Below are 24,197 nucleotides of genomic sequence, written 5' to 3' on the forward strand. Positions count from 1 at the left end.
GAGCATTATTAACATCAGGGTCCAAGGATCAGGCACGTGTAGAACTATCACAGTGCCTAGATCCTGGGCCACAGATGCACTTGCATCTGTGGTACTGGTGTCTGGGGTCCATGTGTGTGCAGATATCCCACAGAACTGGGCTTTAGGGGCTCACTCAGGTGACTAGGTAGTGTTGGGTCACACAGTAGTGGCACAGACCCTGTGATGACACGATGCAGTAGCAGCATAGCCTGCATAGAGTCAGCCAAAGTCCCAACTTGGGCTCCAGGAAGCAGTCACAGGTCAGCAGCACAATCTCAGTGGTGGTCTGTTGAAGCTGCATGTCAGGTCCTGGGGAACTGGGCTCAGAGCAATGGCAGCACAGCCCTGGAAGTGATGTTCAAAGCTGTGATCCAGGACATGGGGTATGGCTCAGGGCACCCTTGCCAGCAATGATGTGTCCATTGGCACCCTGGTAGTGGTGGAATAAAGCCGCAACCTGGGGGGGTGGGGCGGTGGGCAGAGGTGGGACGCAGACCTGTGGCACCTCTGATCTCACATATGGTGAAGTGCTCTATTGCCCCCCTCTGAGGGAGTGAGACAGCGGTGTTGAAGGGCTCACTGCAGCAGCAGCTCCAGCCTCTGGAAGTGGACGCAAAGTGAGGGGGGTTGTGGGTAGCTCCTTCGACTGGAATCAACGTTGCTGAAGGCGGGCGAAGCGAAGGCTGCAGACGTCACCGTGGTGAGGCTTGCTGGGGTTCTCCTCTTTTCCATTATGCCATGTAGCGAACTTCCTCAGAGGGGATCCTCCCTGGTGGCACTCTGATCTTGACTAGGAGACGGAGTGACCCAGGGAATATGTTTGCTGTACTTCTGGATGCGGCCATCCTCCATTATTCTGAACCCCACAGGGTTGTTGCTGCTGCTGCTTCTCTGTACTCTAGAGCTTTGCCTGAGGTGTTTTCTTAAGTTTATGGTTACCTACTTACTGCTTTTGTTGTTTTTTGTGGGGAGTGGAAGGAGATACGCCTCGGGGCCTCCTCGCACACCATCTTACTGACATCACTCCACTCCATGTAATTGATTGTGCTGGGAAAAGATGCAGAAGGACAAGACAAATTATCCTTATGAGTCTGAGTCTGAGACTAACATTTCTAGCAAAGAAAGTTTTAAAAGTTCACATGTATATCACTAGAGCGTCCACTGTATCACTGTAGGTGGGTTAATTTGATCAATTTTGCATTTGTGTGTAACTAAAACCAAGTCATACCTGACATGCCATTGTAAATTACGATACAGGAAAATCTACATTGTGGAATCAATAAGTCCTTTTGAACTCCTGAATGGATTCAGTTTTTTTTCTAGCTTTAGGCTAGTTGCTTTTGGGTCTGATGAGTCTTTTTTCCTATCCATCAAATGAAAATAACCACATCTATTTTTTAGAATCATCATGAAGATTAAATGAGTAATGTTGTGGCAAGAACCTTGTCCAGTACTTAACACACAGTATCCACTTTATAAATGTGAGATCCTTTCTCTCTATACATCGAATGGTGCTTGTAGTAGTGACTCGACTCTGATTTAGCTTCTTCCACTCTGCCTTTTTTCTAACTTAAGAAACATGCTAGTTTATTTTCTCTTGGACTTAATAATCATCACTTTTCAAAAACATATCATTCTAAATCTTCAGATGAAAAGTACAACCAACTGACCTCTGTATATTTACCCACCACTGGATGAAATAAGCTTTACTTGGCTCAGTTTAATGAATAATCTCAAATTCAGAAATGAAAATAAACACCAGTAGGTGTGCTCAGACCCAAAAATGAATCAGGTATCAGACCTATATAAAGTGTTACATATGGTCTTTAAAGCAAGTTCATAGTTTCGTGGTTTTTTTGTATCCCTTTTGTGGGGGAAGTGTTTGGATATGTGCACTGTATTCAGGTTCATGTTTTATACAAGTTTTAAAAATAACAAAACTTTAAAAAGTAGATGTTTTGGAGGTAAATTGATGTGACCAAAGATATGGGATAAAAGAAAAATCTCGGAGTACCTCGAGGTATCAGAAAATGACTTTCTCTCTCAGTTGCTTGCACAGGGAACAAGATCTGCACACCAGGGTGCCCACAGGATTCGCTGCTCAGCCACAACATTAGGGCACATGCAATCCACATAGGGGTCACCCCAGGAACTCCTGGTTCTCCTGAACAGGAGGGCACTACACCACAGGACCACTCCTTTCAAGACCTGGAATTTTAAGTGACCTACCAACTACATAGAAACAGAGACTCAGACAAAATGAGGAGACAGCGGACTGCGTTCCAAGTGAAAGAACAGACAAAACTACAGAAAAAGAGCTAAACAAAATGGAGGTAAGCAATCTACCTGATAAAGAGTTCAAAGTAACGGTCATAAAGATACTAACAGGACTTTAGAGAAGAGTGGATGAAATCCATGAGAACTTCCTCAAAGAGGAAGTAAATATTTAAAGGAGTAAATATTTAGTGCTTCTAGAATGTATTTGAACTTAATCATCAACTTAATATAGACTGCCACACACATAGGATGTTGTATATGAACCCTCTGATAACCCAAAGATACCCAAAGGGAAAGCAGTTCAAACATAACACTAAAGAGAACCATCAGACCACCAGAAAAGAACGGAACAGAAAACTACAGAAACAACCAAAAAACAATGAACAAAATGGCAGCATACCTATAAAAATTACATTAACATAAATGGACTAAATGCTCCAACCAAAAGCTATAGGGTGACTGAATGGATAAAGGACAATATCCATCTATATGCTGCCTACAAGAAACTCCTTCAGAAAACACATACAGACTGAAAGTGAAGAATTGGAAAAGTATTTCATACAAATGAAGTTAAAAAAAAAAAAAAAAAACTAGGTACCAATACTTACAGCAGACAAAATAGACTTTAAAACAAAGGCCATAACAAGACAAAGGACATTACATAATGATAAAGCAATCGATCCATCCAAGAAGAAGACATGGGATTTGTAAATATCTGTGCACCCAATATAACAAAACCTAATTATATAAAGCAAATATTAACAGACATCAAGGGCAAAATTGACAATATAATAATAATAGGAGGAGACTTTAATACCCCACTTACATCAGTGGCTAGATCATCCACACAGAAAATCAAGGAAATAGTGACATTGAGTAACATGTTCAACCAGGTGGACTTCACAGATATGTTTAGAACACTCTACCCCAAAACAGCAGAACACACATTCTTTTCAAGTGCACATGGAACATTCTCCAAGATAGATCATATGATAGGCCACAGAACAAGTCTCAATAAAAGAAGAATGAACCATCTGAAGTCGAATGAACCATCGTTTCCTACCACAGCAAGTAATTAGAAATCAGTTACAAGAAAAAAACAAATAGGAGAAACCCAAACACCTAGAGGCTAAAATGAAATCCAAGAGGAAATCAAGAAATACTTGTCGACAAATGAAAACACAATGGTCCACAATCTTCGGAATGAAGGAAAAGCAATTCTAAGAAGGAAGTATATCTCAATACAGGCCTACTTGAAGAAACAAGAAATATCTTGAATAAATAATCTAAACTTATACCTAAAGGAACTAAAAAAGAGGAATAAATAAAGGCTTAAGTTAGTAGAAGGAAGGATATTATGAAGATCAGAGCAGAAATAAATGAAATAGAGAACAAACAACAACAGTGGAACAGATCAATGAAAGCAAGACTGAGTTGTTTGAAAAGATAAACAAAACTCATAAACCTTTACTGAAGCTAATAAAGAGAAAGGGCCCAAACAAAACCAGAAATGAGAAGTTATGAGACCATAGAAATACAAATAATTACAAGTGATTATTATTTAAAAATTGGCAAATTAACATAGAAGAAACAAATTCCTAAAAATGTACAACCTTCTTCTGAGAACGGTCCCATTACTGTAAACAACAATGAGTCACTAATCAAAACACTTGGAACAAGGGGCGCCTGCCTGGGTGGGTCAGTTGGTTGAGTGTCTGACTCTTGATTTCAGCTCAGGTCATGATCCTAGGGTTGTGGGGTTAGGCCCCATGTCAGGCTCCACAGCCTGCTTGGGATTTTCTCTCTCCCTCTGTCCCTCCCCAACTTGCACACACTTTCTCCCTCTCTCAAAAAATAAAAATAAATTAAAAAAAAATTTTTTTTTTTAAAACAAAAGAACTTGTGAGAAGCATAAATGCAGGACAGTGGCTTCACTGGTGAATTCTACCAAACATTTAAAGAAGACTTACTACTTACCATTCTCATACTACTCCAAAATGAAAAAGAGGAAGGAATGCTTTTAAATTAATTTATGGGACTAGTATTACTCTGATACTAAACAACTCAAAAAAAAAAATAAAAACAAAAACGAGAATTTAAGATGCAAAAATCCTCAACAAAATATTAGCAACCAAATTGAAAAATACATTAAAAGGATCATTTACCACAATCAAGTGGGATATGTTGCAAGCACGGTTTAATACACACAACAGAATACATGATTGTCTCAATAGATGGCAGAAAAAGCATTTGGCAAAATTCGACATCCATTCATGATAGAATTCTCAACAAAGTGGATATAGAAGGAACATACCTTGACATAATAAAGGCCATATATGACAGACCCACTGCTGACCTACTCAGTGGTGAAAAGCTGAAACGTTTTCCCTAGGATCAGGAACAAGACAAGGATGCCCACTCTCACCACTTTTATTCAACATAGTACTGGAAGTCACAGTTGCAGCAGTTGGACAAGAAAAAGATAACAGGCATCCAAATTAGTAGAGAAGAAGTAAAACATTCACTGTTTTCAGATGACATACTACTTTATGGAAAAAATCATGACGACTCCACCAAAAAACTAGATCTAATTAATAAATTCAGGAAAGTTACAGTATATGAAATCAATACACAGAAATCTGTTGTGTCTCTATACACTAATAATGAAATCACAAGAAGGAAAGGGAACCAGCCCATTTACAATTACATCAAATAGAATAACATACCTCGATATAATTTTAACCAAGGAGGCGAAAGACCTGTACTCTGAAAACTGCAAGACACTGATGAAAGAAATTGAAGACAACACAAATAAATGGAAAGATGTACCATGCTCTTTGATTGGAAGAATACTGTTAAAATTGTTCGTATTACCAAAATGATCTACAGATTCACTGAAATTCCCATCAAAATACCAACAGTGGCTTTGACAGAACTTGAACAGAAATCCTAAAATGGGTGTGGAACCCCAAAAGGCCCCAAATAGCCAACGCAAGCTTGAAAATGATGAACAGAGTTGGAGGTATCACAATTCCAGGTCTCAAGATGTACTACAAAGCTATGGTAATCAAAACGATTATGGTATGGCACACAGATCAATATCACAGGACAGAGAGCCCAGAAATAAACCTATGGTATATGGTCAATTGATCTGTGACAGAAGAGGCAAGAATATACAAGGAAAAGACAGTCTCTCCAATAAATGGTGCTAGAAAAACTGGACCACTTTCTTACACCCTACACAAAAACAAACTCAAAATAGATTAAAGGCTTAATGTCAGACCTGAAACTATAAACTCTTAAAAAAATTTTTTTTTAATTAGAAATTTTTAAAAAAACACACATAGGCAGTAATTTGGAGATCAACCTCAGCAATATTTTTTCTGGATTTGTCTCCTCAAGGGAAACAAATTAAAATCTGTTGGGACTACCATCAAACTAGAAAATTTTTACACAGCAAAGGAAACCAACAAAACAAAGAGGCAAGCACCAAATGAGAGAAGATATTTGCAAGTCATATATCTAATAAGGGGTTATTATCTAAAATATTAAAAGAACTCCCACAACTCAACACCCCCCCAAAAAAATCCCAATTTTAAAATGAGCAGAACACCTCTATACACATCTTCCCAAAGAAGACCTATAGGGGGCCAACAGACAACATGAAAATATGCTCAATGTCACATTAGTTGAAATGTATATGTGGTAAGTGCAAATCAAAATCATGATAAGATATCCCCTCTAGTAGCAAAAACACAAGAAAAAAGCGTAGGCAAGGATGTGGAGAAAAATGGAAAAAAAGGAATCCTCGTACACCGTTGGTGGTGCATACAGGCTCATACACGCTGGCACATCGTGGACAACAGTAGTGAGTTTCCTCAAAATATTAAAAATACAAGTACCACACAATCCAGTAGTTCCATTTCTGGATATTTACCAGAAGATAAGGAAAACATTGATTTGGAAAGATATATGCCCCCCGTATGTTTACTGCAGCATTATTTATAGTAGCCAAGATATGGAGACAACCTAAGTGTCTATAGAAGAACAGATAAAAATGTGGTATATACACATAGGAATATCAGCCGTAAAAAAGAATGAAATCTTGTCATTAACAACATGGATGGACCTATAGGGCATAAGGCTAAGGGAAATAAGCCAGAGAGAGGAAAAACACCATATGATTTTACTTATGTGTAGAATCTAAAAAACAAATGAACAAGCCAACAATATAACAATGATGACAAAGACAAGAGAAACAGACTCGGGGGGAACAAATTGATGGTTGCCAAAGAAGAGGAGGTTGGGGGGATGGGAAGAGGGTCATGAGGTAGTAACTTCAGTTCTAAAATTTAAGCCACAGGGATGAAAAGTACAGCACAGGGAATACAGTCAATAAATATTGTAACACACTTCTCATGGTAAACATTTTGTATCCTATAGAATTATTGAATCACTGTTTAATGCCTGAAACTAATTTGATAGTATATATCAACTACAATTAAAAATTAAAAGTAAAATGTCTTTCTAAACTGCTAAAGACACTTCTGTTGGTATCAGACAGCCTGGATTCAAATCCTACCTCTGTTACTCAGCTGTGTGATTTTGGGAAAGTTCCTAACCTCAGTTTTCTCCTCCCTAAAATGGACTTATATCTAGTTTACATGGTTATTCAGTTACTCTGTAAATTGACCATGTTGTTAAAAAAAAAAAAAATGGCATAGAGCTTATTCAGTTTCCTTCAAAGCACTGAATTCTACATAAATGGTATTTGAAATGACAGACACAAGTTTGTGCATTACACACCATGGGATTTGTTTTATTTTCTTTTATTCTCTTTCTTTTCCCTTGTATAATTAATTTTTTTTTACATTTTGTTTTTTTGAGTGAGTGAGAAAGAGAGAGTACGAGTGGGGGAAGCACAGAGAGAGAGAAGGAGACACAGAATCTGAAGCAGGCTCCAGGCTCTGAGCTGTCAGCACAGAGCCCGATGTGGGGCTCAAACTCAAATGATGAGATCATGACCTGAACCAAAATCGAATGCTTCACCGACTGAGCCACCCAGGCGCTCCTCCCTGGTATAATTATATTTCAGGAGGCAACCTTGTTTGGGCCAGGGCTCTATTTTTTGATATAAAAAGAGCCCTTTAAATGCTATTTTTTTTAAGTTGATGAGATATACTGACTGCCATCTTTTGTCTGATTTTAGTGTGCTGCATTTGTGTAACCTTTGAGAATAATTTTACTTGAGATTATTTACTATTCATCAGTCCTTAGACATTCTCTAGAAATTGCCTTTTGTTCAGTCTTCTCTATTCCTATGAAATGATACCATTTTCTTCTCTGCTCCTTTGTTGCTTCCCCTTTTCCCCCTTTTGTCACTGCAACGCTTTACCTTATGGTCGCACAGTTATCGCTCTGTTTTAGGCGCCCAGCCATAGTTTTTCCATATCCCACCACCATGTTTGTTTTGTAGCTTTTCTATCATTTGTAATAAAAGTGGTTCTTCAGGAGAAGCCATAAAGCACTCCTTTCTGAACTTAATATGTTTACAAAGCATTTCTGGTTGAACCAAGGTGCCTGGATGGAGTACTTTGTTGAAACATGAAGTTGGGACTGGGTTGAATAATTAAATGTAACAAATGTTCTTGAGCGCAAGTTGTGTCAAGCACTGTGCTAGCTCTGGGGTTAGGGAGTCGCTGCAGTGCAGGAGCTCCTATCTATCAGGGAGCCAGATGAACAAACCAGCAGTAACACTAAGGTGAAGAGGCCAAGGAACACTGAAACAGGAAAATGTCGTAACTTAGCCTAATGACAAAAGTACTTTTTTCTATGTGTTATATTAAATTGCAGCTATATGTTAGTAAATTTTTTTTTAAATTTATGCTCAAGTTCGTTAGCCTACAGTATAGTCTTGGCTTCATTAGTAGAATCCAGTGATTCATCTCTTACGTATAACACCCAGTGCTCATCCCAACAAGTTCCCTCCTTAATGTCCATGGCACATTTAGCCCATCCCTCACCCAACACCCTCCAGCAACCCTGTTTGTTCTCTGTATTTAAGCGTCTCTTATGGTTTGCCTCCCTCTCCGTTTTTATCTTATTTTTCCTACCCTTCGCCTATTTCATCTGTTGAGTTTCTCAAATTCCACTTATAAGTGAAGTCATATGATGTCTTTCTCTAATTTCACTTACATAATACCCTCCGGTTCCATCCATGTTGTTGCAAGATTTCATTGTTTTTATCACCGAGTAATATTCCATTGTATATACATACCACATCTTCTTTATCCATTCATCCATCGATGGACATTTGGGCTCTTTCCTTACTCTGGCTATTGTTGATAGTGCTGCTATAAACATTGGGGTGCATGTGCCCCTTTAATCAGCACTCCTGTAACCTTTGGATAAATTCCTAGTAGTGCAATTGCTGGGTCATAGGGTAATTCTATTTTTAATTTTTTTGAGGAACCTCCATACTGTTTTCCAGAGTGGCTGCACCAGCTTGCATTCCCACCAACGGTGCAGAAGAGATCCCCTTTCTCCACATCCTCGCCAGCATCTGTTGTTTCCTGATTTGTTAACTTTAACTGTTCTAACCAATGTGAGGTGGTATCTCAATGTGCTTTTGATTTGTATTTCCCTGATGATGAGCGACGTTGAGCATCTTTTCGTGTGTCTGCCATCTGCATGTCTTTTTTGGAAAAGTGTCTCTGCATGTTTTCTGCCCATTTCTTCACTGGATCATTTATTTCTTGGGTGTCAAGTTTGGTAAGTTCTTTACAGATTTTGGATACTAACCCTTTATCCAGTATGTCATTTGCAAACATCTTTTCCCATTCTGTCACTTGCTTTTTAGTTTTGTTGATTGCTTCCTTTGCTATACAGAAGCTTTTTATCTTGATGAGGTCCGTATAGTTCATTTTTGCTTTTGTTTCCCTTGCCTCTGGAGACATGTCAAGTAAGAAGTTGCTGCAGTCAAGGTCCAAAAGGTTGCCTGTTTTCTCCTGTAGGATTTTGATGGTTTCCTGTCTCACATTTAGGTCGTTCATCCATTTTGAGTTTACTTTTGTGTGTGTGTAAGAAAGAGGTCCAGGTTCATCCTTCTGCATGTGGCTGTCCAGTTCTCCCAGAACCATTTGCTTAAAAAGATGGTCTTTTTTTCCATTGGATACTCTTTCCTGCTTTGTTGAAGATTAGTTGGCCATACGTTTGTGGGTCCATTTCTGGGTTCTCTCTTCTATTCCATTGGTCTGTGTGTTGTTGTGCCAATACCATACTGTCTTGATGATTACAGCTATGTAATACAGGCCGAAGTCTGAGATTGTGTTGCCTCCAGCTTTGGTTTTCTTTTTCAACATTACTTTGGCTATTGGGGATCTTTTGTGGTTCCATACAAATGTTAGGATTATTTGTTATAGCTCTGTGAAGAATGCTGGTGCTATTTTGATTGGGATTGCATTGAATGTATAGATTGCTTTGGGTAGTATTGACATTTTAACAATATGTGTTCTTCCTATCCATGAGCATGGAATGTTTTTCTGTGTCTTTGTGTCTTCTTCCATTTATTTCATAAGCTTTCTATAGTTTTCAGTGTACAAATGTTTTACCTCTATGGTTAGATAAAAGGTATTTTATGGTTTTTGATGCAATTGTAAATGGGATCAATTCCCTGATATCTCTTTCTGTTGTTTCATTATTGTTGTACAGAAATGCGACCGATTTCTGTATGTTGATTTTATATCCTGCGACTTTGCTGAATTCCTGTATCAGCTCTAGGAGTTTTTTGGTGGAGTCTTTTCGGGTTTTCTGCATAGAGTATCATGCCATCTGCAAAGAGTGAAAGTTTGACTTCTTTGTCGATTTGGATGCCTTTTATTTCGTTTTGTTGTCTGATTGCTGAGGCTAGGATTTCCAACACTATCAAACAGTGGTAAGAGTGGACATCCCTGTCATGTTCCTGATCCTAGGGAAAGCTTTCAGTTTTTCCCCATGGAGGATGATATTAGCTGTGGACCTTCCATATGTGGCTTTTATGATGTTAAGGTATGTTCCTTCTATCCTGACTTTGAGAATTTTTATTAAGAAAGATGCTGTAGGGGCGCCTGGGTGGCTCAGTTGGTTGAGTGTCCGACTTCGGCTCAGGTCATGATCTCACAGTCTGTGATTTCGAGCCCTGCATCGGGCTCTGTGCTGATGGCTCAGAGCTGGAGCCTGCTTCAGATTCTGTGTCTCCCTCTCTCTCTGCCCCTTCCCTGCTCATGCTCTGTCTCTGTCTCAAAAATAAATAAAAAACATGAAGAAAAAAAAAAAGAAGGATGCTGTATTTTGTCAAGTGCTTTTTCTGCATCTATTAACAGGATCACATGGTTCTTCTCCTTTCTTCTATTGTGATATATCACATTGATTGATTTGCAAATATTGAACCAGCTCTGCAGCCCAGAAATGAATCCCACTTAATTTATGGTGAATAATTCTTTTAATATACTGTTGAATTTGATTTTCTAGTATCTTGTTGAGAATTTTTGCATCCCTGTTCATCAGGGATATTGGCCTGTAATATCTGTAGTTTGGGATATTAGTTTGGGGTCTTTAGTTTGGGAATCAAGGTAATGCTGCCTTCATAGAATGAGTCTGGGAGCTTTTCCCTTTTTGCAACAGTTTGAGAAGAATAGGTATTAACTCTGCTTCCAGTACAATTCCCCTGGGAAGCCATCTGGCGCAGGACTCTTACTCATTGGGAGATTTTTGATCACCGATTTGATTTCTTGGCTGGTCGTGAGTCTGGTAGAATTTTCTATTTCATCCCATTTGAGTTTGATAGTATGTGAGTGTCTAGGAATTTGTCCATTTCTTCCAGATTATCCACTTTGTTGGCATATAATTTTTCATAGTATTCTTTAATAATTAATTGTATGTTTGTGGTGTTGGTTGTGATCTCTTTCATTTGTGATTTTATCTATTTGGGTTCTCTTTTTCTTTTTGAGAAGTCTGGCTAGGGGGTTTTATCAATTTTGTTTACTCTTAAACAGCTCTTAGATTCATTAATCTGTTCTACTGGTTCTTTTGGGTTCTGTATGGTTTATTTCAACTCTAATCTTTATTATTTCTCTTCTTCCGCCGGCTTTGGTCTTTCTTTGCTACTGCCTTTCTAGCTCCTTTAGGTGTAAAGTCAGGTTGTGAATTGGGGACCTTTGTTGCTTCTTGAGATAGGTGTGAATTGCAATGTATTTTCCTCTTAGAACTGCCTTTGCTGTATACCAAAGGGTGTAGACTGTCAAAATGTTTTCATCTTCATTTGCCTCTATATATTTTTTTAATTTCTTCTTTAATTTCCTGGTGGACCCATTCATTCTTTAGTAGAATGTTCTTTGTTGTTTAAGTTTTTATTTATTTATCCTCAGAGAGACAGAGACAGCATGAGCAGGGGAGGGACAGAGAGAGAGAGAGAGAGAGAGAGAGAATCCTAAGCAGGCTTCATGCTTTCAGCACAGAGCCCAATATGGGGCTTGAACTCATGAACCATGAGATCATGACATGAGCCAAAATCAAGAGTTGGACGTTTAATCAGCTGAGCCACCCAGATGCCCCTAGTAGGATGTTCTTTAACCTCCATGCATTTGAGGGCTTTCCACATTTTTCTGTAGTTGATTTCAAGTTTCATAGTGTTGCGACCTGTGGCGTGGTATGATAATCTCAGTCTTTTCGTTCTTTTTGAGGGATGTTTTGTGATCCAGCATGTCATCTATTTTGGAGAATGTTCCATGTGCACTCGAGAGGAATGTGTATTCTGCTTTTGGATGAAAAGTTCTGAATATATCTGTTAAGTCCATCTGGTCCAATGGTCATTCAGTGCTGTTATTTCCTTATTGATTTTCTGCCTACATGATTGTTGTAAGTGGAGTATTAAAGTCCCCTATAATTATGGTATTATTATCTGTACATTTGTTTACATTTGTAATTGATTTATATATTGGGTACTTTCACGTTTACAATTGTTAGCTCTTCTTGATGGATAGACCTTTTAATTATGATATAATGTTTCATCTCTTATTACATTACAGTCTTTGAAAATCTAGTTTGTCTGATATAAGTATGGCTACTCTGGCTTTCTTTTGCCATCCATTAGCATGATAGATGGTTCTCTATCCCCTCACTTTCAATCTGCAGGTGTCCTCCCTCAGGTCTAAAATGAGGCTCTTGTAGGCAGAATATAGATGGATCTTTTTTTTTTTTTTTTTTTTTTTTAGTCCAGTCTGATACCCTATGTCTTCTGACACTGTTTCAGTGGACAGGACTGGTACTAACCTTATGAGTCTACCCTAGTAGGTTAAGGCCCATTGGTCCCTATCTGCTTTCAGAATTCTCTTTTCATCTTTGTATTTTGCCAGTTTCTCTATGTCATGGTGTTGACCTGTTTTTGTTGATTTTGAAGGGAGTTCTGTGTGACTCTTGGATGCCTGTTCCCTTCCTCAGATTGGGGAAGTTTTCAGCTATAATATGTTCAAATAAACCTTCTGCCCCTTTCTCTTGCTCTTCTTCTTCTGGAACTCCTATGATACGGATATTATTTTGTTTCCTGGAATCACTTAGCTCTCTAATTTTCCTCTTGTGATCTAGTAATTTCCTTTCCCTCTTTTTTTCAGCTTCATCCTTTTCCATAATTTTATCTTATTTCACCTATTCTCTCCTCTGCTTCTTCCATCCTTGCTGTCAATGTGGCTAGTTTATTTTGCATCTAATTTATAGCATTTCTTAATTGATCATAACTAGTTCTTAAGTCTTTGATCTCTGCAGCAATAGATTGCCTGCTGTCTTCTATGTTTTTTTCCCAACCCCAGCTGATAGCCTTAAGACTGCTATTCTCAATTCTTGTTCAGATATATTGTTTATATCTGTTTTGAGCAATTCTCTGGCTATCATTTCTTCCCGGATTTTCTTTTAATGAGAATTCTTCCATTTTGAGATTTTAGCCAGGTTTTTGTCTTTTACATGTTTTAAAAGCTTGTTATGTGTCCTGCAGCTGTGAGTACTACTATATTAAAAAGGGGTAATACACTGTCCAGGGCCTGGCTTTTCAGGAAGTGTTTTTCGAGTATGTTGCACGTATTCTGTTGTGTTTTGGCTGCTCTATCACACTGGTCAGTCCTCTGCAAAGCTGTCCCTTGCTTATAGGGGTGGAGTGCTTGGACCTTCTGCCAGGTGTGCTTCGATTTGTTCGTTGAAGTAACCCTGGAAAAAAGGAAAGGGAGGGGGAGCCTGATCCCAAACAAAGAGAAAAATGAAAGTGGGGGAAAAAAAGACCAAGCCAAGAAGCTAAAAAAAAAAAAAAAAGGGGGCATGGCTTAATCCATAGTGAAAAGAAAATAAAGGAGATATATAAAAGGTGTAAAAAGAATAGAGTGAAAATGCCTGATTAAACAACATAAATATAAATATAAAACAAAAATAGTAATAGTTGTCTGTTGGTGCCAGGGATCAGTGGCTGTGCTGGTTTGGAGGAGAGGCCGTCTGGTTCTGTCAGTGTCAGTAGATACGCAGTTACCAGGCACGGCGGGGCAGGATTTGGTGTAAGCGGGTCCTGCCACCACTAGGGGCCGCTGTCCTTTCTGGCCTATTCCCTGAAGCCCCACCGTGTTGGTGATGGGGAGAAAAATTGGTCTCCCACCGCAGTCTCCCTTCCCCGGACCAAGTGTGTCAAACCACACTGTAGTGGCAGCCCTCACAGAGCGGGCACTCAGCCTGTCCTGCTCCACTGTCTCCCCAGCCTCCTAGGCCTCAGCCGGGATACAAAACCTGATGTCTGAAAGGATCCCGCACCCCTGGTTCCAGGTAGCACCACTCTACCCTGCTGATGAAAGGCCTTTGGCTGGCGCCTGCAGGGTCTTTTGCCCTTGGAGAGGCAATAAACCCTCCTCCCACATTCCTGGAGGAAGGAGACTATTCTTTCCCGTGTGCCCCTGAGATCCCTACCGCACCCCCCCCCTCCCCAGCTGGCTCCCCTCCCCACAGGCATGCACACGGGGGCAGCTCCTGTCTGGAGAAAGTCGCCCACTTTTGAAACCTCCATTCTTCAGCTCCTAAGTCTGTTTGCAAAATAGAAACTGTCACTCTCCGTATTTCTTGTTCCCCAGTCTGCGGTCCGGAGAGGTTTTCCTCTTGTACTAACTCAATACCGCAGTTTCACAGTCTGTCTTTCCCTTTTGTGTCTCCACAGAAGGGGTTCCCTCCCCTCCATACCTACATCCTTTTATCTCCCCCAGTTCACATACAGGCACCTCCTCCTGCCAAGCTGTCTCCCTCCCATTGTCGAGATCCTTCTGCCACTCCACAGATTGATGTCCTGAGTGTGCCAAGTGATCTGACCTCATCCCCCCACTTCTCCACCTTCTTAACTCCTCCCCTTATATTTTTAATAAGATTAGGTAAAGTATAATACAACACAACATTTAGTAAAAATAATTATTTGACTAAATAAATGGCGTTAAACATCTTTAAATCTCAGTTTTATTTTCTATTCCCAAGAAACTTGACTCTCTTACACCTACAGTGGTTTGAATATGTACGGTCCTAAGGGCCATCGTGTTCTGCCCAACCCTAACCCCCATCTCCTCACAAGTAATCTCCTGTCTTCTCTGTTAGTTGCTGATATTTGCTTTCCATCTGCAGCATCAGATGGGCAAATCTGTTTTCTTTCAGAACAGAAATCATGATTGGTGCAAATGTTTTTTAGCTTATCAGGAAATTACTGAACTATCGTTCTTCTGCATCACTGATTTTTTACATTGAGTTATTCCTCTGCTCAGCCTTTAGGAACTTGATGCTTTTTACAAGCTTTTGATAAAAATAATTTATTTTTTATTGACTTATTGATTTACTAGATAGATAGCATGAGTGAGGCAGAGAAAGAATTCCAAGCAGGCTCCGGGCTGTTAGTGCAGAGCCCTACATGGGACTTGAACTCACGAACTGTGAGATCATGACCTGAGCTGAGATCAAGAGTCTGACGCTTAACAGAACCACCCAGGCACCCCCCCCCCCAAATTCTAATTTTTAAACACACAGCTTTTCCCCCTTCAAGTCCTTTCAAACACAGTTTAATCATATTCAAATATTTACATGGTAACTGCTTAGGATCACAACTGGTACACTCTCTTGTGTTCTCCCACCTCCTGGTCCCCCTTCTTCTGAGCTTTAAAACCAATGGAAGTCCATTTTATGTTTATCTGCTTAATTTAGCGATGCGTTCAAGCTCTAGGGTGTTTCTTAGGTTTGTTTAGTCAGCGAATGGTACTCACATTTCCTCTGCTGTCTTGAGATCTTATCAGTGTCTCTATTTCCATATTCTTCAACGAATTCGTTGCCTAAATACTAGATGATTTAAGTTTCATTTGCTTTCAGACTTAAGAATTTCTTAAAGAATTTGTCTGATATTTGATGTGATATGATTAAAGAATAAAGTAACGTCAAAATTAAGGTTTTAAAAAGGTAAGCAATTTCCAAATCACCTCTTCTCATCCTGAGTATAGTAAAAAGTCTTTGAAAATTACATTACCATCTAGCTTTAAAGTACTGTATGTACCAAATGTAGAATACTGGCTTGCTGGTGACTGTTATTCTCCAGAATGTCTGTGTTTAAGATACTCGTAGGTATCTTAAAAATATGTTGGAATGTTTATGCTTGAGGTTAATCACAGTTGAGCCAAAAAGGTTGTTTGTTTTCCTAGTTGTTCTTTGCATAGATGATACAGTCAGTTAGCCAAGGTTCTAGTTATGGCAAGAAGAGAGAAAACTGCCCACCATTCAGTGCTCATGGAGAACACTGTAATACAGAGGGTTTCTCTCAAGTGGATATACATGATAGCTGGAAAACAGGGAAACCGATACAGAGAAACGTTCCTGTCAGCGAGTGGCCAGACAAAGCCTATTTTACATTTCGAGTGCTGGTTTTAGCTCTGACTTAGCTAAGCAGATTGCTTTTCAAACTCATCAGTGTTAGGCTTACAGAGCTCGAGTCCTTTCACAAGTACCTTGAAACGAGTTTAGTCTGTATACCTCAAATTATTGATAACTTGACAATTTGGAATGAAACCTTCACTTTTTAAAACTGTACTTTTTAAATTATCCTAAATGATTCTTTGCCTTGAGTCCAGGCCAGTTTTGCTTCAAATGGGTAAGCATCCACTTGAGAGGTTTACGACTTTAAAGTCTTTATTTCCTTTCAGATAGAGACAGAGTATATGCCACATCGGGAAAGAACAGCTACATTTTATTCTGTAGAATTATAGAAGCATGGCCTTTGTACATCTTGTTCTCCATGAAAAGACTTTGTTTGTAACTTATCTAATTCCTGAAAAGGATATTGTGTTGGAAGTTGATTTAAAGCTGAAACAGTCTTCAAGAATGAGTAAATGGGTAGAGAAACTCAGGCACTGCACATTTAAGGCAATGAACTTGCTTGTAAAAACTGTGATTTCAAATTGACCTACACGCTCTCTTTGTGTGTCATGTTCCATTGCCTCATCTGAATTTGGGCCATTTCCCAATGCTGTTCCCTCAACAAGCCCAAGAAAAGGAATATTTTCCACAAACTAGTCTTCATCAACCATTTGATTCTATTCTGAATTTCAACTTTTGAATTTTTCCCATTAAATCTATGGTTTTTATTTAAATCAAGTCTGTTACAGGGAGAGCTCTCAGTCTTATATTGTCAAATACCTAAATACCAGCTCATAGTTAACATTCTTTCAAAAAGCTAAATGACGTTATAACTAAAGGAATTTGTTGGTAAAGACTGATTTTCATTGGATTTCTTAAAGGGAATATAAAAATTCACATTGTTTTATTCAAAGACATACCTAATTATTAAATAATTACCATAACTTTAAATAGAGAAAGAAACTTCTTTTCATTGAAATTTGTAAGCCTGTTTAAGAAGTCATTTAGCTTTAAAGTCTCCTTGGAATTCTCAGGTAGAAGGCATGTGGAATTTTTTTATTAGAAGCTCACCTTAAAATGAATCTTTGCCTCTGTGTCCAAGAAAACTAAAAGAAGAGAGTGTCTGGTAACAATAGCCACAATTGCCTCTTACATGGTTTTTCTCATAGCAGGTCTTGGCAAAACTCTTACTCCAAAATGTTTTTGCTAATTTTTTTCCCCAGATAATGGATTCATACCTGAATCACTTCTAGAAGATGTGATGAAAGCATTGGACCTCGTTTCAGATCCTGAATAGTAAGCTAAATAGGAAGTGTTATTTAAGTGGCTCAGACTCTATTGCTTTTAAAACATTAGAAGTTGAAGTAGGTGAACTAGTCCAATAAATGGTATAATCCTAATTACTCTGTGCTAAACTGATTTCCAAGTGGAGACCATCTTGTTTATATCACTGTAATTTGCAGAAGAAAACTGAATTCAGGCAATTTTGGTTACTGACAATTCTTAGGGAAAGGAGGGAAAAAGTTTTGTGGTGTTTTTTTTTTTTCCGTATTCTTACATAGGTGGCTGTATATCATCTACCTAATTTTCCTTTTTTCATCAGAATACATAACATACCTTGAATTGTGAAGTTAGTACACTTGAGTTAGATTGTTTTTCTAGAAGTAGCTGACAGATTGGACTGAGTTCTTCATTCTGTATATTGGTCCAGTCACATTTATAATATGTGATGGCCTATAAACTAACAGGACCCTATTCAGGATTAATGAATTAAACATATTAAATATGACCTTGCCTATTTGTTTCCTGTCCTAACCTGCTGCCCTTACTCAGACATTCAAATGTCTTACCCTTTGCATAGTATATATAATAAGGTATAATTAACCTGGCGTTTATAACTTGGGAGAGAAGGTGGAAAATGAAAATTTTCTAAAAAGACCATTTTCACTTTTAAAACTTTGCCTTCTTTCTGGTTACATGTAACACCTTTCACCAGCCTTGGCTACACCTGCATGTTAAGGGCCAAGCAAAGCAGCCTTCAATCCAGGCTGCTCCTGGAACAATATGGTCCTTGCCCCTGCTCTAAGTCACTGCACTGGAGCTCTTTGAGAATTATCCTAGCTCTTTACCCTTCAGCTTTCATTGACTAAGAATTTCAAGGTTCCCTCTCATTTGGTTCTTAAAGGTAAGATTTTTAGAGATGTTTCTGATTATCTGATGTAGCACTGCCTTTCGATGTTGTTCTTTTTTCTCTTTGAGCTTAAAATAAACATTTTTTAAGGTTAAGTGCTTCATTTGATTGTTAAATGCAGACATACCTATGAAGCAAAGAGAATTTGCCTTTGGGAGGTTATAAGCCTGAGTTTATAAGCTGAGGTTTTTAAATTACTTTACCTAATAAGGAACAATATTCCAAAGTCATCATCGTAATTTAAATTCTAAATAGTAACAGATCACTCTGGTTTAAAAATAACCAGGTTTTGGCAAATTAGATGTCATTCCTGTGTATTTGTCATTAAGGGTCTAAAAAGAACAGTTCTTATGATTTTTGGCAGTCAGATGTGTTACAGTGCTAGTAATTTAATCATGAAAGAAGAAAAGTGAGCTTTTTTTCCTTTGGTATCCACTGTTTTCCTTTTTTTTCTTCTTCTTCTTCCTATAGTATAAATCTCATGAAGAATAAATTAGATCCAGAAGGATTAGGAATCATATTATTGGGTCCATTCCTCCAAGAATTTTTTCCTGATCAGGTAACATGGTTGAAGAAATCCACTTACGGTTTTGTTCCATTGGGATGAGCGTTTTTTGATTGTCTGTTTCGGTACAGTAATGCAACACTTGCGGGGTGGGGGTAGTGGAAAAATGTACGCACATCAGTATATACATGCCATGATACTGTTCTTCTACAGGAAGCATAACATTCAGAAGTACGTGGAGTAAAAAGACAAAGATGCTCTTTATCCACTTGCACCCCTATTTTCCTTCTCTCGGGTCACTGTTGTTCATAGATGGTCTGCATCGTTTTACAATTTTTAAATATGTTTAAATAAAGATAAAGAGGTTCGTATGTAGTGGAAACTGCTGAGGTCCAGCAGAATTTTAGTTGAGTGAAAGAAGAACCTTTGAGTGGAGCCGTTTCCTGTTAGGACACGTGTTCCATCCGCATCGTTGACAAAGCCAGTTGTACGGCCTCTGCCTGTGTTTTCTTCACGCTTCCTATCCCAGTGAAGGATTTTACGGCCAAGCCAAATACTTGAGTCAGGTGTATGGGGATCATTTCATCAGATACCAGCCTGGCTTAAGTTAAAGATTATTGTTTCAATAGAAATGCCAGTTTCTCTTTCACCTCTCTTACAAGGAGACATACTGTCAAGAAGCAAAATTAGAACAAAATAATGGAGGGAAAATGTCAAGATAGAATTGTTAATTTGATATTTCAGGTTTAAATTATCTTTAACAGAGTAGATGATATTACTGACATTCACCCTCGGTAATTAAAAAAGAAAAAGGAACCCACATTTTCTAAATCTGGATCGCTTACCGTGAGTAAAGAAAGTGGGGTGAATTTCAAAAAGTAACTTTATCACAAGATCTCTATTAGACTTCTCCAAACTTGGGTAAACGCTTCATGAAAAAAAATTTTTCTTTTTCTGGACATGACTAGAATGTCCACTGGATTGTGATGACCAATCTGTTCATACACCCAACTACCAGCGTTTTCTGAAAGTTCTTTTTTGGAACCTAATACTCTGTTTTAGACAGCTTAATTAATGTTCAGTAAGTTATAGCACTTTATAGCATTAAATTAAAAATTGCACGAAATTTAGGGCAGGATTTTGAAAAGTGCTGGCGAAATGTAAATGAAGGGGGATAGTTACCATGTCTTTTGGAAATATACATCTTAGATGTAATTAATTACATGATAGGACTTACAAGTATTCTAAGAACATTTTTTAATTGTAGTATTCCTTGAGCTAATGAAAGATAAATTTAGTCCCCTTGCCTTTCAAAATGTAATCTTCCAGAGCTTGTCAGAAAGCCCTCCAGAGGATTCTAATGGTGCCATTGTTTGAGACCTGCTGCTTCAGAGGAAGACTTGTCACATCCCCACCTATTCACATTCATTTATACTGCTTTGTACCCAACACATCAATATGGTAACACTCAGTGAAGTTGTAAAACTGGGCTCAGAAGGACAGCCAGGAAAACATTTCTCTAACTTCTGTAATCTCTACAAATGCTTAAAGTAGGCAGTAGGGAAGAGCCTTTCTTTGCCTCAAGGAGAGGCAGATTGGAGGGGAGGGGGGGTGGAATACAGGTAAGCATTTCAAGGCAATTTGTTAATAATAATTGCAGAAGCAGCTACCATTTTTTGAGCTCACAACTGTGCATGAGGTACTGTCTTATAAATTAGGTGCTATTTTCACCCATTTTGGCCATGAGGAAGTTAAGGATTAGAGAATTTCAGAAAAATGCTTGAGGTCATACAGCTAGACCGTGGCTGATTGAGGAGTCCAGAGTACGTACTTTGCCACCATGTCACCCTACCTTCTGCTGATATTTCAGTATTTTCTCCCAGTTGTTAGGTGGAACTAAAGAATATAGATTGTGTAGCCAGGACAGTGAAATACTTTCTAAGTTAAAGTACATTTACTCTGAAAAATAAGCAGCCAAATTATCTAAGTAACTAATTGTATTGACTGATGTATACAATTAAGAAAATGATCAAGTTATTTTTCTATTTCTTGTAAAGCATTTTGAGTGGGATAGAATTTTTTGTAGAAAGATTAGATCTTGAAAAATGAGAAGAAAGGAGTTTTTAAAAAATGAATGTGCAAACAGCTGACCACACCAGGTCTTTTCATGGGAAATGACTAATATGTCTGTCCTAACAGAGAATTCAGAAAAGTGAACAGCTGGAGATTCAGCTGAAAAGATAGACTAGGTCCTGTATTTTAGGATGCTTCATTGCAAAGCACAGCCTGAATTGACTGAAGTCGGGGGGGAAGGTCATAGCTGGGGGGAGTAGCTTAGACAAACTCAAGAACTGACGCAGTGAGCCTCCAGGAAGGCAGTCGGGCCCTCTCCCATCCTTGCCAGCATTCCTAGTATCTCTCTTCTCTACATTCCAAAACGAACAAATTCTAAGGCAGACTGCAGGACCAGCTTCTGTCACGTGTGCATCCTTGTATCCAATACGGCAAGGAAAACAAGGCCACAAGCCCTGTGGGAAATCACTGGAGCCGGGTGCGCTTGGTGAGGCCAGGCCACTGATGGCCTTGAATGCCCCAGTTCAGAGAATTGAACTTGATCTTTAGCTGAGAACCCAGGATAAGGCAGCTGAGCTAACATCATCAGACATTCCTGCAAGTTTAGTATAATAGCAAGTTATAGGATTTCCTTTCTTTATTGGATGCTGTTATAGGCTCTGAACGCTATAGTTTTGCTTTTCACTTCCCACAAGGCTCTTTTCGCTATTTAAATTTGACAGTATTTATATGAGGTGGGTGGTGTGGAAACCCCTAATTTGATATTGTGAGCCAAATGAGAAGTACTGATGTCTAGCTGTTGATTGCAGGTTGACAAAAAGTGACGTTACTGTTCTTAGGTAGTTATTGAGAGGAACAAATTATTTACAACCAGAGAAAAAAAAAAGGCAGAGATAATATTTTACAAAACATATGGGCGTTTTGGAGTCTTATCCTTTAAGAAAATATATACTAATGCATGGCACACAGTTAACAATATAAACTAGTATAGAAGAGCTTATAATAAAAATAAATACTTTCCCACTTTGCAACCTCTTCCCCAGAAGCAACTAGTTCAGCCCTTAGGTTTTCTGGTAGATGACGTCTAGTAAGTTTCTTGCTTTATCAAACAATTCGCCAAAGAGTAGGGATTTAAGCAACTTGTGTTTTCGTTTCAACTGCTAATTAGAAATTGCCGAATATCAGAGTATAATTTAAAGTTTTAATAGTCTTTTATTTATAATAGGGTTCCAGTGGTCCAGAGTCGTTTACTGTCTATCACTACAATGGATTGAAGCAGTCAAATTATAATGAAAAGGTATGATAATTCACATAGTAATTTGTCTTCACCTGAGTTGGTAAATAGATCAGTATATGTTAGTCATCGAGATCCTCATTGGAGTTTTGGAACAATAGTTTCACTGTGACAAAACAGCTAACTTGATCTGCATATGTTTTATTGCTCTCTGCTCTAGAGATATTACCAAACCAAGTTTCACCCAATGATAGTTACTGATCTGTTTAAATTAAGAAAGGGATAATGGTAAGATTTTTGATTGAGGAAAATATTTTTAAGTATTTAATAACATAATAGCTACCATTTATTGAGCATTTACCTGGAATTCTGTTGAATACTTGGTTTTATCTGAAGTTTCCCACCCTCCCTGTGGGGTAAGTATTGTTTGTGTATCCATCCCCATGTTACAGAGGAGGAAGTGGAAGCCCAGAGAGGTAAGCAGCTTGTCAAGGTCAAGCAGCCAGGAAATGGCAGAGCTAGGATTGCACTTGAGGTAGTCTACCCCGGAGCCTGCATTTGTACGTGCTCCACTTTGCTGCTTTCCTTTGTGAATCATTGACAACTGCACACAGGTGATTCACTTCCACATGTACTCTGGTTCTACCTGGTTTAAGTCAAAAGTTTGGGTAATTAGCTTTGTTTACACATAAAATATATAGGTAATATTTGCATTTATTCAATTAACAGTTGCAATCGATACAGCTACTATTAGAAGGAATAAGGCCTAACATACCTTTTTAATTTGAAATACCCATGCTGGTTTCGTAAGTAAATTGAGGATGGCTATACACAATCATAGTGTACATCAAATCCAAAACTGAGACTGAAAGTTACTTTTTCATGAGTGCAAAGATTTTTTTCACAAGATAAATTAGAACAGAGCATCCAAGTTTTATTTATTTTTTTTTGCTATAGATGTTGATGAGTGCTTCCTCTAGATTTTGAAGTTTTACATAACCTTGTAATAGGAGGTATTGTATGGTCATTAATTAGTTATTTGCCTACACAGTCCCTGCAAGGTAAGTCAAGTATTATTCATATTTTACAGATGAGGCATCAATGACAGGGAAATTAAGTGACTCACCAAGTCATTGGCAGAGCAGGGATTGGAACTGAGTTCCTGATTCCCAATAATGTCCTTGGTCTACTCGGCCATGCTACCTGTATATAGTAAGTTCTCAAATCATGCTCATGACAAGCATCTCACTAACACAAAGATCCGAAATCAAGTATTAATGGGACAACAGGATGTAAGTACTAGAAAGCAAAGCATGTGTGTTGTTAAGTTGTATACATATATGAAACAGAAATACGATGAGCAGTACTACTTCCCACAGGGTAGGGTCCTACCAAAAATATCTGAGGCAATAAACAAACATTGGAATGCTGGCACTGTAGGAGGGAGTATGATCCAGCCACCCCAGGCTGGCTGAGGCCACAGAGGTAGGTCCTAGTACTTTGCCCAAGAAGGTCTGCTCCAATGCCAGAAGCAAGTGAAGTTCCTTATGAAAAATAGGTCCTATTTTATCTGATAATTATAGTAAAACTACAATTCACACTTTTCAAGTTTCTTTCATCAAAAGTAGAAATTAACCAAAATAAAGATACAAATGTGTTTTTACAGAAACTTGTTTCTTTGGGCTCCTTAGTCCAACAGCTTACAGCTTTTACATTGGACGAACATAATTACAATCATGTGTATCCAACACTGAATATATAAAAATACTTATCCGTACTTTGGAAGAAGGCAGTCTGTATCTGTTCCTTTTATAATTTGAGTTTCTCTTCACGAAATGAAATTGACTAACTCATTTAATGTACACGGTGAGCCCATTTAATGAGTTCGGGTATTAGTATATTATTTCATAGAGAGTTCTAAAAGTTCATTGTAAATTAAAGTTTCTTCCAGTATCCAA

At 38.4% G+C, this 24,197-nt stretch overlaps 1 protein-coding gene across 5 annotated transcripts in view; it reads left to right on the forward strand.

The window, feature by feature from the left end:
- Positions 1 to 24,197, forward strand: part of MINDY3 (MINDY lysine 48 deubiquitinase 3) — a 95,655-nt gene that overhangs the window by 69,976 nt on the left and 1,482 nt on the right. For 4 of the 5 annotated variants that reach the window (XM_019460678.2, XM_019460679.2, XM_019460683.2 and 1 more), the window contains 3 exons: positions 17,460 to 17,532; positions 18,899 to 18,986; positions 22,231 to 22,302. In XM_019460678.2, coding sequence (XP_019316223.1) covers positions 17,460 to 17,532; positions 18,899 to 18,986; positions 22,231 to 22,302 — 233 coding nt within the window. Of the gene's footprint in view, positions 1 to 2,068; positions 2,355 to 17,459; positions 17,533 to 18,898; positions 18,987 to 22,230; positions 22,303 to 24,197 lie in introns of those variants that run through there. The other variant, XM_019460681.2, reaches the window with a different exon arrangement.

This window comes from Panthera pardus, unplaced genomic scaffold, assembly GCF_024362965.1.
Source record: "Panthera pardus isolate Hobbes unplaced genomic scaffold, ASM2436296v1 HiC_scaffold_6, whole genome shotgun sequence".
Taxonomy (NCBI): domain Eukaryota; kingdom Metazoa; phylum Chordata; class Mammalia; order Carnivora; family Felidae; genus Panthera; species Panthera pardus.